The sequence below is a fragment of the Onychostruthus taczanowskii genome, unplaced genomic scaffold (assembly GCF_017590055.1).
Source record: "Onychostruthus taczanowskii isolate IOZ18803 unplaced genomic scaffold, ASM1759005v1 scaffold22, whole genome shotgun sequence".
NCBI lineage: Eukaryota > Metazoa > Chordata > Aves > Passeriformes > Passeridae > Onychostruthus > Onychostruthus taczanowskii.
This window is the reverse complement of record NW_024499462.1, coordinates 55,062-69,296: the sequence shown is the minus strand read 5'-3', so window position 1 is coordinate 69,296 and position 14,235 is coordinate 55,062. Positions and strand designations below refer to the sequence as shown.

General features: G+C 49.5%; 1 protein-coding gene across 2 annotated transcripts in view; it reads left to right on the top strand.

The window, feature by feature from the left end:
- The first annotated feature begins 11,064 nt into the window (after positions 1–11,064).
- The window catches only part of ADAMTS14 (ADAM metallopeptidase with thrombospondin type 1 motif 14), a 28,532-nt gene continuing 25,361 nt past the window's right edge, over positions 11,065–14,235 (top strand). For both annotated transcript variants that reach the window (XM_041404953.1, XM_041404952.1), the window contains exons 1-2: positions 11,065–11,195; positions 11,566–11,996. In XM_041404953.1, the coding sequence (XP_041260887.1) occupies positions 11,123–11,195; positions 11,566–11,996 (504 nt within the window). In that variant the 5' untranslated portion in view covers positions 11,065–11,122. The remainder of the gene's footprint in view (positions 11,196–11,565; positions 11,997–14,235) is intronic.

Genomic DNA, 14,235 nt, shown 5'->3' with positions numbered 1-14,235 from the left:
TCTTGGTAATGAAGGCTGGAGCTTTGCATCACCTGGTCTGAGGGGTTCAAAGGCTCCTTTCTGCTTTCCCACCATCCTAACAAGTGATTTCCAAAGCAGGGCTACAGCAATTGCCTGGGAAAAAAAATATCCTGGGAGATGGGAATGTGTTTGAATGTGAAAAATCAACCGTGCTGTGTTTATTCCTTCTTTTCCCCAGGCTGGGGAGGCAGAAACCCAGATCCCTCTCCTAGATGAGAAGTTAAAACCTGGCTCTGAATGGCCTGGATTTTCTGCTCCGAGGGAAAAGGATTGGCAATTCTGAAAGGATTCAGCCAGAGACAAAGCAAACAAGGGGTTGTGTATCATATATGATATATCTAAAATATAAAATAATTATTGAGTGTATAGCATGAATTTTAAATGCTATATATTATGTCTATACCACACATTGTGTACACAATATATATAGATTTTATATATAATGATAGAAAATTGATAGAAAATACACATTCTATAATTATTCTATACAATGTAAATTCTAGAAATATTAAATACATGACATATTTTGAATTCTATATAATAACCAGGAGCAACCTGGGCTAGTGGAAGATGTCTCATGGGAGGAGGGTAAAAAGCAGCTATTAATTGGATGGTGTTAATGAGCTGACCTCCAGGCTCAGTGGGGTGTATTCCCTGGAGGAGCAGCAGTTCTTCCCAGGAAAGCACCAGCAAGAGGCTGTGTGGACTAAAATATCTGCAAAAAAAAAAAAGGAAACTCAAAGTGTGTTTTTACATTAAAACACCAAGAGCTCGTTGATCAATTTTATTGATTGTCATGGAAATTGGTGTTCTGCAGGCTCCTGACCCTCAGTTAACTCCTAATTCTCCACTTCCCTCACCTTGCTCAGGGCTTGGAGTGTGGGAGTACAGCCAAGGGGACCTGAGGTTATTTTGGGGTAGGGAATTAAATACGAAATCCCAGCCAGCAGTGCTAGGGGATTGATTCCAGGGCAGGAAACACGGATCTGTGGCTGATTGTCTCCTCTGCTGGTGTTGATCCCAGATCTGCATCTCATTTCCATGGGGACACAGGGTGTCCCTACAGCTCTGGGTGCCATCACCCATTTTTGGGGCTTTCTTTTGTCTCCCAAACCTGCAGGCTCACAGGGAAAGGGGAAACCCCAGCGCTGCCCAAAATCACCCCACTGCACTTTTGGTTGTACACACAGGCTGGGGTGGGTCATGGAAACTCTTAATGTCCCTTAAAAAATCCCCAATCTACCCCTTATCCCACCTGTGGAAAAGGTTATTCGTGGCATTGGTGCTGCTGGAGCTTAGAAAAGGTGAAATGTGGAGCTGGAGAACGGGAAGCCTTGAGCACGGAGCAAAGGAGGGATGCTCCTTCCTCCACACCAGAACACCCTGCATCATCATCATCATCATCATCAGAGAGGATTTTTGGGCCAGTTTGGGAGCCTGGCTCCACTGTCATGAAAGCAGAGAGGGTTTTAATGACTTTTTTCCCCCTTTTTTTCTGGCTGCACTGGGGGTAACGTGGCAGTGGGGCTGTTTGTAGCTGTGCTGCTGCCTAACGAGATTATATTTGACATGGGTAATTAATGAATGGATTATTAATGCTTCTGCTTGCCTGCCCCATCCCTAAGGGTTTGGGCCATGCTGATGTGTCCTGTCCAGGTTTTTCAGTGCAGCAGATGTGCTGCACTCGTGTTCTTGTCCCATAGCAAAGGTCACGTTTGAGGGTGTAATTAAAACATTTTATAAATTGAGGCATGATTAACCTGTAACCATTGGCTGAATGGTATTTCCTATTCATACAGGGACAAAACCTCTCTTTTTAAATCCCTATTAAAACGTATTTTAATATAAAACACTTCCTAAAAAAAAAGGAAAAAAGCTTTTTGGAACAGAAAACCCCTGTGACTCAATCCATGGGGAGCTCCAGGTCAAAATCTGCCTTGGAAGTGGAAGTGTCCCCACATTTCTTCCCCCTGTGAGGAGGTGGGTACAGAGGAGCTTTCTCCCTGCTCAGCCTTTGCCTTTGGCTGGAGCTTGTTTGGTGTGAGGAATATTTCAGTGGAGCTTTGCATCATGTGGACCCTTGGCTGCAAGGCTGCCTCCTTCCAGAGAAAACAAAGCTTTCTGCCAGAAACCTTTTTTTTCTTTTTTTTTTTTTTTCTCTCTAGGAGAGCAAAAATAGAGATAAGAAAAAATATAAAAAATCCATTGTGGGGAGCTCCAGGTCAAAATCTGCCTTGGAAGTGGAAGTGTCCCCACATTTCTTCCCCCTGTGAGGAGGTGGGTACAGAGGAGCTTTCTCCCTGCTCAGCCTTTGCCTTTGGCTGGAGCTTGTTTGGTGTGAGGAATATTTCAGTGGAGCTTTGCATCATGTGGACCCTTGGCTGCAAGGCTGCCTCCTTCCAGAGAAAACAAAGCTTTCTGCCAGAAACCTTTTTTTTCTTTTTTTTTTTTTCTCTCTAGGAGAGCAATAATAGAGATAAGAAACAAATATATAAATCCATTGTGGGATGGTGGTGACAAGGTGGCAAGAAACTTTACCCCAACCCTACCATCTCTCTGTGAAACTCTCCTCAGATAAATGGGCCTGGGAGGTTCCCTTTCTTTAAAGACTGTAATTTTTTAAAATTTTTATTCTAAAAATTTTTATTAATCTATTATTTTATTATTATATATATATTAATTTTTACTTTATATATTTGTTTTATTTTAAATTTTAATTTTATTTATTTTATTTTAAAATTTAAAAATTTTTAAAAATTAAAATGTAAAATTATTTTAATTTTTTTATTTTTAATTTATTTTTTTATTTTATTAGAAATTTTTATTAAAAGGTATTATTAAAAGTATGAAAATACAGCTGGTCTTGGCCAGATTCTCCCTTCCTGCATCTTTGCATCATACAGGGGCCCTGGCAAAGGGACCCCTCCTTTACAGGGCTGCTCTGACCTCAGCCAGGGATTTTATTCCTCCTCCTCCTCCTACAGGCCAGTAGAAATCCCTGGAAGCTGAACTTCACGTGTCTTTCTGGTTTTTATCCCTCCAAAAGGGAAAATGTGCCGAGGAGCCAATATTCCACTGGCACGTGGGGCTGTGAGGGGAAACCTGCCCCAGCCCCAGCCAAATCACTGCAGCTATCAGAGGCTTCAGGGCTCTGCTTTTCCCAAAAAAATCCCATTTCCCCCTGTTTTTCTGCCCAGCTGTGGCAGCTCTGCCAGCTGCACCCAAGTCCCACAGCCATCAGCTTTCCAAGGCCCAGCTCAGGAGTGTTTGCCTTGGATTTTGGTGAAAATTGAGGGTGTTTGGGGCTGGGGGTGATATAATTTCTATTTACAGCAGCAGGGAAGAGGCATGTGCTGGCTCGGGGCCACCACAAATAGCTCTGGACATGAGAGCTCTTAAAATAATATTAATAATAATAATAATTTCCATGTTTTCCTTGCTGGGATGTCCCCCTCCGGCAGAACCCCCCGAAGGAAGCTCTGCAAAGGGAGCACATCTGGGTTTCATTTTTACAGCTGAAGAATAGTAATTAAGATGCTTTTGCAGAGCCAGGGCTTGAAAAACTAAAAATAAAAGCCATATAGGCACAATACCAGACCTCCAAGCACCAGAAATTCCCCTTTTCCCCCTGTTTTCACCCTCCCAGCTCCTGTTTTGGGGGCAGGAGAAGCAGGAATAAATCATGGGCTGAAAGGGGATGGTGCAGAGAAGCTGGATTTTTGGCTAAAAACCCAGAAGAGCAATGAAAATGCTAACCTGTGTAGAGGGTGGCAGCAAAGGGAAGTTTTCCAAAGCTCCAAAACCTATGGACATCATGCAGAGAATCAGGCTTGTCTTTTTTATTGCAGCGAAATGTGCATAAACCACGGACCTCAGGCTTGGAATGACTTTCTCATTCTGTTTCTCACTTTTCTTACATGAATATTGCAGGGGAAGGGGGGAAAAAAAAGCAGCTGTTTTCCAGCCCTCCACCACCTCAGGGTGCTTCTGGCCCCAGGCAAATGAAAAATTAATTTTCCCCAGCTCGAGCTAAAAGAGGAGATGGGGCTCAATGAGATTCACTCAAAAGCACTCTCTGGCTGGTGGGGGTCATGCTGGAAAAAGATCTGTGGGTCGAGGGGATCAGCAAGGCCCTGGGGACTGGGAAATGCTCAGAAGTTCGATTTAAGAGATTAAAAAAGAAAAAAAAAAAAGGATTTGGGGTTTGCATGGCAGTAAGCTTAATTTTAGCAGGAAGATGATAAAAAATTCATAAGGTGGTCAGTGTGTGGAGAGGGAAAGGCTCATTGGGGGGGATGCTGGGCAAGGTTAACCTAGTTTGCATCGTGCATCAGCAGGGAGAAGGGCAAGGGACGGGCTGGGAATGCCAAGGCAGCAGGGAGAAGGGCAAGGGAAGAGCTGGGAATGCCAAGGCAGCAGGGAGAAGGGCAAGGGAAGAGCTGGGAATGCCAAGGCAGCAGGGAGAAGGGAAAGGGAAGGGCTGGGAATGCCAAGGCAGCAGGGAGAAGGGAAAGGGAAGGGCTGGGAATGCCAAGGCAGCAGGGAGAAGGGAAAGGGAAGGGCTGGGAATGCCAAGGCAGCAGGGAGAAGGGCAAGGGACTGGCTGGGAATGCCAAGGCAGCAGGGATGGATGTCTCCCTGTGGGCAGGCTGTGCCAAGCCCCAGAGCTGGAGGGATTTTGGTCCTAAAGAGAGGTTTTAACCCCTCGCTGGACCCCATGGATGGGGTGCACACCTTTCCCTCGGATGCCACGGCCAGCGGGGAGCTTTAAGGCTCTGTGCTTTTGGGAAGGAGGGCTCCATGGCTTCCCACCCATGGCAGCAGGAGCCCCTCAGCCCAGTGGCCACCTCGGTGCTGCCGACCTGGAGTTCAGCACCTGCTGCAGCTCTGCTTAGAGAAACAGATTTTGGGGATATTTCTGCTTCCCCATGGCAGGGACGCAGCCACGCCGGCCGAGCTCTCTCTGCGGCGCGGTTCCTAGAAGGAGAGCAAGTTTTTCCCTCCTCTTTTCCAAGGCTCTGCTGCTGACAGTAGGGGCTGGAAGCCATCCAAGGCTGTCGGTATAAATCTCACTGACCTTGTTTCACCAGCCCTCAACTCGCAGCTCAGCCGGGACCGGCGTTGGCTTCCACTTTCTGGCTCATTTATCCCTTTTCCAGCTTTACAGTTCGGGTTCCTGAGCTTGTCTGCTCATCCCTGGGTGGGCAAGGCAGTGAGGGGGTCTCCCAGCCCCTAGAAAACCTCCCAGCAAGGCTGCCAAGGCAAACATCTTGCAGGAATTTGTAGATGCAGCTGTAGCTGAGGAGAAACGCTGCTTGGAAGTGCGGCGAGATGCAGTTTGGTGGGATGAGGGAAAGATGCTTCTGTTTGGATTGGGCTGAACAAAGGGCTCTGATCCCAAAATACTCTGCCTAGGTGCCATCAGGAGATGAGCCTTGGTGAGATTAGAGCTCTGTTCCTGCCATGATGTGCCTAAACAGGAGTTTGTTCCTCTCCAGAGGTTTCTTGCTGTCACCCTTGCAACCTCCTGTGGTAACTTGGTGTCATCTTTGCTGTCCCGTTGCTTCCAGGGGTTTGGCTGCAGGGGAATGGCCTCAGCTGTGGGATGCTGGGCTCACTGAGGGAGCAGGGAGGATGGCAGCCTTTGGAGATGTGGGATGCAGAGCAGCTGGCCGTGGGGAGAGGGTTGGAAGGGTTTCCCACCTTGGCTGGATCAGCTGCTTTGCACACCCAGCTCTCTCTTCTAGGTCCTGGAAAAAAGGCACGGGGAACTTGGGTCCTCCCAGAAATCCACAGCATTGTGTGCTAAATCCATACAAACCCCTTCACTTTCCAGCTCCAGCGAAGCCTCTCCTTTAAAACCTTGTGCTGATTCCAGTGTTTCTGGGGCCTCGTGGGAGAGCTTTGCCAGTGGCTGCCTTGTCACTTGGTTTTGTGACAGCAGCATCCAGGATCTTTGGCATGCTGGCAGGAAGAGTTTGGTGGCAGGATATACCAGGATTAATGTTTTACCCGGGACAAACTTGCAGATAAACAGATTTAACCAGGAGGAAAAACTTTCCAGGATAAAAAAAGCAAGACATGGCCAAAAAAAAGAAAGAAAGAAAAAAAAATAGAAATGTTCGCTTGTGGAGGCTCCCTCCATCTTTGGAGGTCTTAAAGTAGGGATTAGGGAGAGATCTGCCAGGAATGATCGTGCCTCGGGGCAGCCGGAGACCAGATGATGTATCTGTCAGCTCCCTCCCTCCCTCCCTCCCTGCCTGCTCCAAAATCCAGGCTCGTGCTTCTCCTGCTCCTCTCCTGGACCAGCACAACATCTTCGTGACTCTCCCTCGTGCTCTTCCAGCAGGACTCCTAAAAACATCCCCCCGAGAAGAGCTGAAATCCTGGAAGAGGGGTGTTTTCCGGCCAGGGGCTGCTGTGGAGAGGGAGGGGAAGATGCTCGGGGGGTTTTCCCTCCCCTGCTGCCCCGGTGCTGCAGCAGCGGCTGCTCCCTGCGCTAATCCCGGGGCAGCTCCGCATGGCTGAGGGATGAGGTCATGCTCGCTCACCCACAGCCCGCCGTGCTCCTGCTTCCATCCCTGCCTCCCTTCGCAGGGCAGGGCGCGATGGGAGCCTGCTGAGGCTCCAGGTCCCCGCACGGTGGGTTTGGGATGCGTCCCCCGCCAAGCTTTGCCTTGTTCTGAGCGTGGATGCGTGTGGGAATCGGAAAAACAGAAACTTCCACAGACACCGAAGGGGTTGATCTGCAGCCTTGGGAGAAGCTTGGGTTGATTGTAAAAATACAACACGCTGCTATTAAGCAGAAAAATAATAAACTTATGCTTCTATAGTTGTAAGTAAGAATATGCCTTAAGTGAGAAACTGCACTGATGAGATGGTGAAGGGTCTGTAATGTAGGGCTGGGGCTGTATGGAATAAACTGAGAGTTTAGAAGTTATAATAGAAGCATCTGTGTTTAAGTGTGACAGAAGCCCATTAGATGAAAGTATCCACAGTGAAGCAAAGGTGGTAGGTTAGAAAAGCAAAGTGAACCTTGTGGCATCTGTCCACGGGCTTAGAAAGTTCTGTATTGCCTTGTAACAAAGAACTTGTGACTGCTCTGAGCTATGGCCGACTGCTCGCTCCTCTAAAACCTCACAGCCTCTGAGACTGATGTTTATCTCAGCAATAAATGGTTCTTAGCCCAAAAACAGTCCCATCCCTTCCTTTCTAGCAGTGACAATGATCGATGCATTGCACCTGGATGGGGATAAGCATCAGGTAAAATCCCTGGCCCAATTTACCTGTGCCTAGGATGCTGAGCCATCCCTCCCAGTGCTTCTTCCTTCTTCCAGCTGCTTTTAAAACCTCAAACTAACCCAAACAGCTGCAAAACACTTTCTCCCCCCTTCTTGTCCTTTAATTTTTTTTTTTTTTTTTTGGTGATTTTGACCACTTCTTGCCAGAAATCAGCCCGTGGTGAGAAGCTGGTTGTGCAACCTGAGCACAGGGGCAGCTGTTTCAGAGCCTTTGGGATTAACAAACAGAAGGTTTAAATCTCTGGGAAGAAGACATGGTGAGCTAGAGCTGGAAATACAGCCTTGTCTTCTCACTCTGTATACCCCAAGCTCCTGGCTCCTGAACTCATGATATTATGGGCAGAAAAGCCAGTTTAGGTAATTGGTAGGGATTGCTACAATTTTATTAGCACTAATGCCCTTCCCTCCAGGAGATTTGTACAGCTGAGCAAAACAACCAGTGTCCATAAAGGCACAAAAATAGATGCAATTAAGTGGGTTTGTTTTGGTGTTTTTTTGGTGGGGTTTTTTTGTTTGTTTGTTTGGGGTTTTTTTTGTTTGGTTTTTTGTTTGTTTTGTTTGTTTGGGTTTGTTTGTTTGTTTCTGTTTTATTTGATTTTTTTTTCTTGTAAGAAATACTTTCAGCCTTTTGTGAAGGTTTTTCCAGCCCTCAAAATCAAGATCCCTTGTATTTGGGGGTCAGTAGCTGCATCTGCTGCTGGTGGAGGGGATTTGGAACATTTCAGCTGGGCTCTGGCTCCGAGTGGTACCTGGTGGGACAGGCAGGGCTTGGACACTGCAGCATTTCAGGATGGCCAGAAACTGGCACTGCAGGATGAAAATCAGGCTTTGGGAATACTGGCTGGAGCCTCCTGCAGGAAAAGGAGCCTGCTTTGGGGTTTTAGAAACAGCAGCTGTTGTCAGCTTTCTTCTCTGGAAGCTGGAAGGAAAACCTGCTCCTCCCCAGGCCTAGAGGTCACCTAAATAATGGGAAAGTCCCCAAACCCGTGTCCCTGGTAAATCTCCAGGCTGCAGAGGGAAGCCTTGAATCATAAAGAATTGCAGAGTGCGTTATCCATGAAGGAAATGGGGCATGAGATAAAATAGCACCCGAGGAGGGGAAAAACAGGGAAAGGAGCTATTTGGACTCCAAAATGGAAAGGAAAAGGTTAAGCCTAAAGTCAAGGAGAAGGGTGGGACAGAGTTAAAGGCTGGGAAAGGCAAAGCCAGGAGGCAAAGAGGAGAATGGAAGGGCCAAGGCAGAGGGGAAGGACAGGAGGGAAAGGACAAGGGGAAGTTGCCTTGCTGCTTCTCTTGCCACCCTCTATGACAAGAACAGGGAAGAAAAAGGCTGGAATAAATAAATTTTTCTGACTTAAATGATAGAGATAACACCAAAATCCACTAATATTATTATATGAATATTTCTGGCAGATAAGACCAACACTTAGTGTCACTGTGTGGGTGACAAATGAACGTCTTGTCATCTAGGAGCCCGAGAGATCCCCTTGGAATTTGGTTTTTCACCAGATCTAGCATGTCACAGGTACTCAAACACGTTTAATTATTATCTTTAGAATGTAATAAATGAGGAAAGTTGTGTGTCAGGTCATTGCCATTGTCATTCAGCCAAGTCTTTACTGCCAAACACAGATTTGGTAACATCAGGAAAGGCATAAAAGTCTAGAGGGACTGGATGAATTCACAGATCTTGTGGATGACGAAATAGTTTTTGTCTCTGAAAAACAGTAATTAAATGATGCTTTCCAGAGCTGTTCTTCACAAGTAGAGTATGCCCTTTATTCCATGTTTCCTCATAAATCTATTCAGCCAAAATAAGGGCTCATTCCAGCTTTGATGCTCCAGCGGGTGCGTATCTTCCACAATCATCCGAAATGCTCGGAGCACAAATTCTTTTTCTATCTCTTCTGAAAAGAATCTCTTGCAGATCATTTCTCCTCTTTAATTATAGATTGCATGAAGCAACAGAAGCATGAAAATACTTAAATTGGGAATTAAAATCTGTTTCTCTTCCAGCTTGAAATTCTCTACTTGAAGTAAATGTATTCCTCTCTCCTTTTGGAGGCATCCTGTGGATTTAGCTACAGGGAATTTTGGATTGGATTTTGATCACTGCGGCCTCAGCTCCTCCTCTTTGCCCCAAAACCCAACCCAGTCACCCAGCTGGAAGGCAAGGCTCTCCACCCTCCTCTGGAGGGATGCTCTGGCAGCAGAACACAGGAGAGTGGTGCCTCACCAGAAATGGCTGCAGCAGGACCATCTCCAAGGGGTTCCCCATCTCCACCTCTGGATCCTCCTCCTGGCACCCAGCTGCCCCACCATCCTCCCACACCTGCAGTGGAGGGAAGCAGGGCATTTTCCCCAGCGGTGATCCTTTCCTGCCATTCTGGGCATTGCTGTGCTGAGGGGTTGGGAACAAAGCTCCAGCTGGGGTCCTACCAAAGAAACTCAAAACCAGAATCCTAATTTCTGCCAGGAAGCTTGCAGGCTGGCACGTTGTTTTCCCTGCTTGCCTTTTCCCTCGTGCTCTGGCCTGTGTGGCAGCTTGGATGACGAGTTCCCCAAGGCAGGAATTACCTCTTGAGAAAGGTTTTGGGTTGCTCAGTGTAACCCGAAGAGCCGCCGGGCCCCACAGCAGTGAAATCCCAGCACAACCAGCACAACTGGTGTTCCTGGTGTTCAGCACAGCCCCCGCCCTGGAGCTGGCCTTGGAGTCCCGTCCAGAAGAAAAAATTAGCTGGACACAGCAAATGGAAACAGTGCCAGGAGGTTTGCTCTCTGTGCTGATGGATGCCCCATCCCTGGAAGTGTCCAGGGCCAGGTTGGACACTGGGGCTTGGAGCAGCCTGGGATGGTGGAAGGTCTCCCTGCCCACTGCAAAGGGGTGGAGCACGATGATCTTGATCTTCCAACCCAAACCATTCCATGGTTCTGTGATGTGGGAAGCCCTTTTAGCATGGTGCTGGCTTTGTTGAGTTCTGTTGAGTTTTTTTAGGGGAGTACCGGGTTTATTTGCCCCTTGTCAGGGCGGTGAGGAGGAGGAGCCTGAGGAAGCACAGCACGTATTGAACTGTGGGGTCCCAGCTCTGGAGCTGTGGTGATGCCCTTTGGAAAACCCAAGGAGTGTGGGTTTTCCTTGGAGAGCCAGCAAGAGGGCATCCAGGAGTAAGGCCAGCACCTCCTTCTGTCTGTTTCCCCCCAAAAACAGGAGGAGAGGGAAGGAAAAAAATTAAATGGGATCATGGAATGATTTGGGTTGGAAGGGACCTTAAAACTCGTTTTTTTTTCAACCTCCTGCCATGGCCAGGGGCACTTTCTACTATCCCAGGCTGCTCCAAGCCCCATCCAACCTGGCCTTGGACACTGCCAGGAATGGGGCATCTTCACTTCCCCTGTTTCCACATCTGGAAAACATCCCAGATGTTTCCAAACGGGATGTTTACCTCCAGCTCACGCGGCGGCAGCGCCCTAAGCTGGGAGACGAGCTGGCTCTCGCTGTGGAGCATCTCCGTGCGGGGTCCCGCTGCAGCGAGGGCCCGGGAGGTGGGACTGGGGCACCGGGGCAGAGCTGGGGGCGCTGCCCCGCGCCCGGCGAGCCTCGCCTTTGTTCGGGCAGCGCCGGAGCCGGGCGGCCGCGGGGCGGGGAGGGATGGGGAGGCGGGATGGTGGGAGGGAGGAAAGGAAGGAGGTAGGGCTGCCCGAAAAGGCTTCTTTTTTGGCGGCGGGGGGAGGCGGTCGCCGGGCGCCGCCCGCCCCGCATCCCGCATCCCGCCGGCCCCGCATCCCGCCGCCGGCCCCAAATGGATTATCTGCGGCTGGTGCTCTCCTGCCTCGTCCCCCTGCACGGCTGCCTGGCCGCCGGCAGCGCCCCAGGTACGGCGGCTGCCCCGCGGGCGGGGAGGGGGCTGGGGGGGCTGACAGGTGGCTGCGCCCCGGAGGATGGGGAGAAGGGAGAGGGAATCCGCTGCTGGGGGGTTAGGCTTCGGTGGGAATTGGGGGAGATGGAGGCTGGGCGAGAAATAGTTGGCGTGCTTGGCGTGCGAGGGGACGTCAGCCCGAGTTCCTTCTGCTACGTTGGACGCTTAAAACTACAAAGCGGAGCTGGGTCGGGACGGAAAAGCTGCTGCGGGGTTCGTCGAGCTCCGGCCGTGCTCGCCAAAGGCTCCCCCGGTTGCGTTGGCCCCCGGCTCCCGGCGGGATGCTCCGTGCCCACGGCCCCTTTGCCTCGCTGCTGTCTCCGCAGAGCTGCTCCTGTCCGGCAAACTCAGCGAGTATGGAGTGATCGTCCCCTTCAGCACCGACTGCCGGGGCCGCTTCCTGTCGCACGTGGTGTCCGGCGACGCGGCGGCGGGGCTCGGCCAGCCCGCCTGTCCCCCGGCCCCGTCCCTGTCCCCGTCCCTGTCCCCGTCCCCGTCCCGCCGCCGCGTCCCCCGCAGCCCCCCGGATGAGCCCCCGCAGCGCCGCTTGCTCTATTTCAACGTCACGGTTTTTGGGAAGGAGCTGCACCTCCGGCTGAGCCCCAACCGCAGGCTGGTGCCGCCGGGAGCCGTGGCGGAGTGGCAGGAGGATTTTGAGGTGCTTTTCCGGGAACCCCTCCAGCAGCGGTGCCTTTTCACCGGTGACATCTCCGGGATGCCTGGAGCTGCCGTGGCCATCAGCAACTGCGATGGGCTGGTGAGCTGGGGGCTGGTGGGCTGCTGTAGTGGTTTTGGTGTGTTAGGTTGAGGTTTTGTTAATTTTCTGTTGGTGTGCTAATGGGCGTGGTGGGTTTTAGTGCTGGGTGATCACCAGTGTGCTTACCTTTTTGCTGTGAGGTAGGATTAGGAGGAAGGTAAGGTAGGCTCGAAACTTTTTTAGAGTATAAAGAAAAATTTATTAACAGTAACTAAAAGAAAGAGTAATAAAAGTCAGACAAAACCTTCAGAATACTTCTTTTCACAACATTTTCTTCTCAATGATAATGTAAAGAAACAAAATGTAAAATTATCACTTCCCTTAATGCCTCCCATGCAAAACCACCATGGGTGCTCTGTGTGTGCTGCCTGTGTTTTGGTTGGTTTCCTCCTCAGAGATGAACCCTGGTGTCCTGAAGCCCCGGTTTTTTGTGATGCTTTAGGTGTCTGTGCCCTGTGTTGCCCTTAGGGCCTTGACAGCAGCAGGTCTCCTTTCCCCGTGTGGCCCTGGGTGTTCCCTGCCTGCTCCATCAGGCTGGTCTGTGCACCAATATTTATTTAAAAGGCTTGGAAAAATTGCCAGTCCTGTGCCTGAAGTGCCTCCTGCCCAGATGCTGTTAGCTCCATGGGCTGTGCCCGGCCTCTGGGACGGGCACCCACACTCATGGTGATGCTCTTCCACCCTTGCTCACCCGTGTTTTACCTTGGGACTGCTCTGGGAACTTTTCCTCTGTGTTTCCCACCTCTTAAATGATGCTGTGTGAGCTTGAGCACCTCCTGAAATCACTGTTAGCTGCAGTCTGGATCCCACCAAGCATCTTTTTGCAGGAGGACATCTTTTTCTTTTTTTTTTTTTCCTAATCACTTGGGGGCTCAGAGGCTCTTGGCTTTCTGAGCACAGTTCAGCATCAGTAACTTGCTGCCACAGTGCTTTAATTCCTTTAAATGGCTCTGTTACCTCATTATCCCCAGCATCTGCTCTGCCTGCGGGTTCCCTACCTTTGATAGGCTTGGGGAAGCGCTTATTTTTTAATACCCTTGGCCCGTTGCCCTTCAGATTTCCTTTGAGCCAATTTAAATCTTGTTTTAGGTGCCAGGGTTTGCTGTTTTCTCCTGCTACCACTTAAACTTACTGCCAGGTTGGAAGAAATGCCTTATTTTGTACCTTTTTAAAATTTTTTTTATATATATTTCTTTTTTAGTTGCTTTATTCTGGGAGCTCCTTAAGCCAATTTTGGCTACCAGCACAAACAATTTGGCATTCCTTTCTTTTTATACAGCTCCTGATGCTACTGTACAAGCAGAAATGATAGAGCAGCACAGCTAGAAATACGTATTTCGCCTACATATAGGAATTAAACTTTTTTAGCACATAATCCACACCTTTTGAAGCATCCTTTTGGGAATGGGCTGAGGCTGTGGACTTGCAGACATTTCTCTGGGACACGGATTGTGCTGGGGCTGGCCAATGTGGGCAGGCTTGGAAGCTTTAAAGGCATTTCCTACAGACCCAGCAAAGAGTGCCGAGTCTGGAGCAGAGAGCAGGGTTTGGAGCGTGCAGCTTCCCTGGCAGATCTCATTCCCTTTGGCATCACCAGCTGAAGGATGCTGGAGGCCATCGGCAGCTGATCCCTGTCCTGCTGTGGCACAGCTCTGGGAATTTTCTTCCCCAGAGCCCACTCTATTGTTAGTGTCAATCCAAGCAGGCTTTAATTTAACTTTTCCAGGCTTTCCTGGGCTTTAGCCCCATGTTTTTCCATCACAGCCCCTTGCACATCTTGTTGGCTGTCCTTCTTTTTGGCCTTGTTCCAGCTGGGTTAGGGTGTAGCTTGTACCACAGGAAGCTTTTCCATGTGGATTTATGCGGCCATATCCTGCCACCCATGGATAAGCCCTCCCTTTTAAACCCGTGTAAAGGAAGAAGTGGCTTTTCCCCCACAATAAGGATTTTTTTTCTATTTCCCACAATAAATTTATTGCGGGGCGGCCAACAAATCAATATCCTGGTTTCCACCAGGAATTTCCCGAGCTGGTCTGGTGAAGGACACGAGGCTGAGGGGACAAGCAGGTGCTCGGCTCCCTTGCCCTTGTGATACATCCAAGGTCACAGCTGGTTTCTTTTTTCCATGGGTTTTCTGGCTGTATGGCCCTCTGGCTTAAGTGAGTCCGACATCTTCAATCTGCTCAGGATCTCAGCTTTGGAGGAGTGGGGAGATCAAGAGGATTCCCAAAAAGCAGTG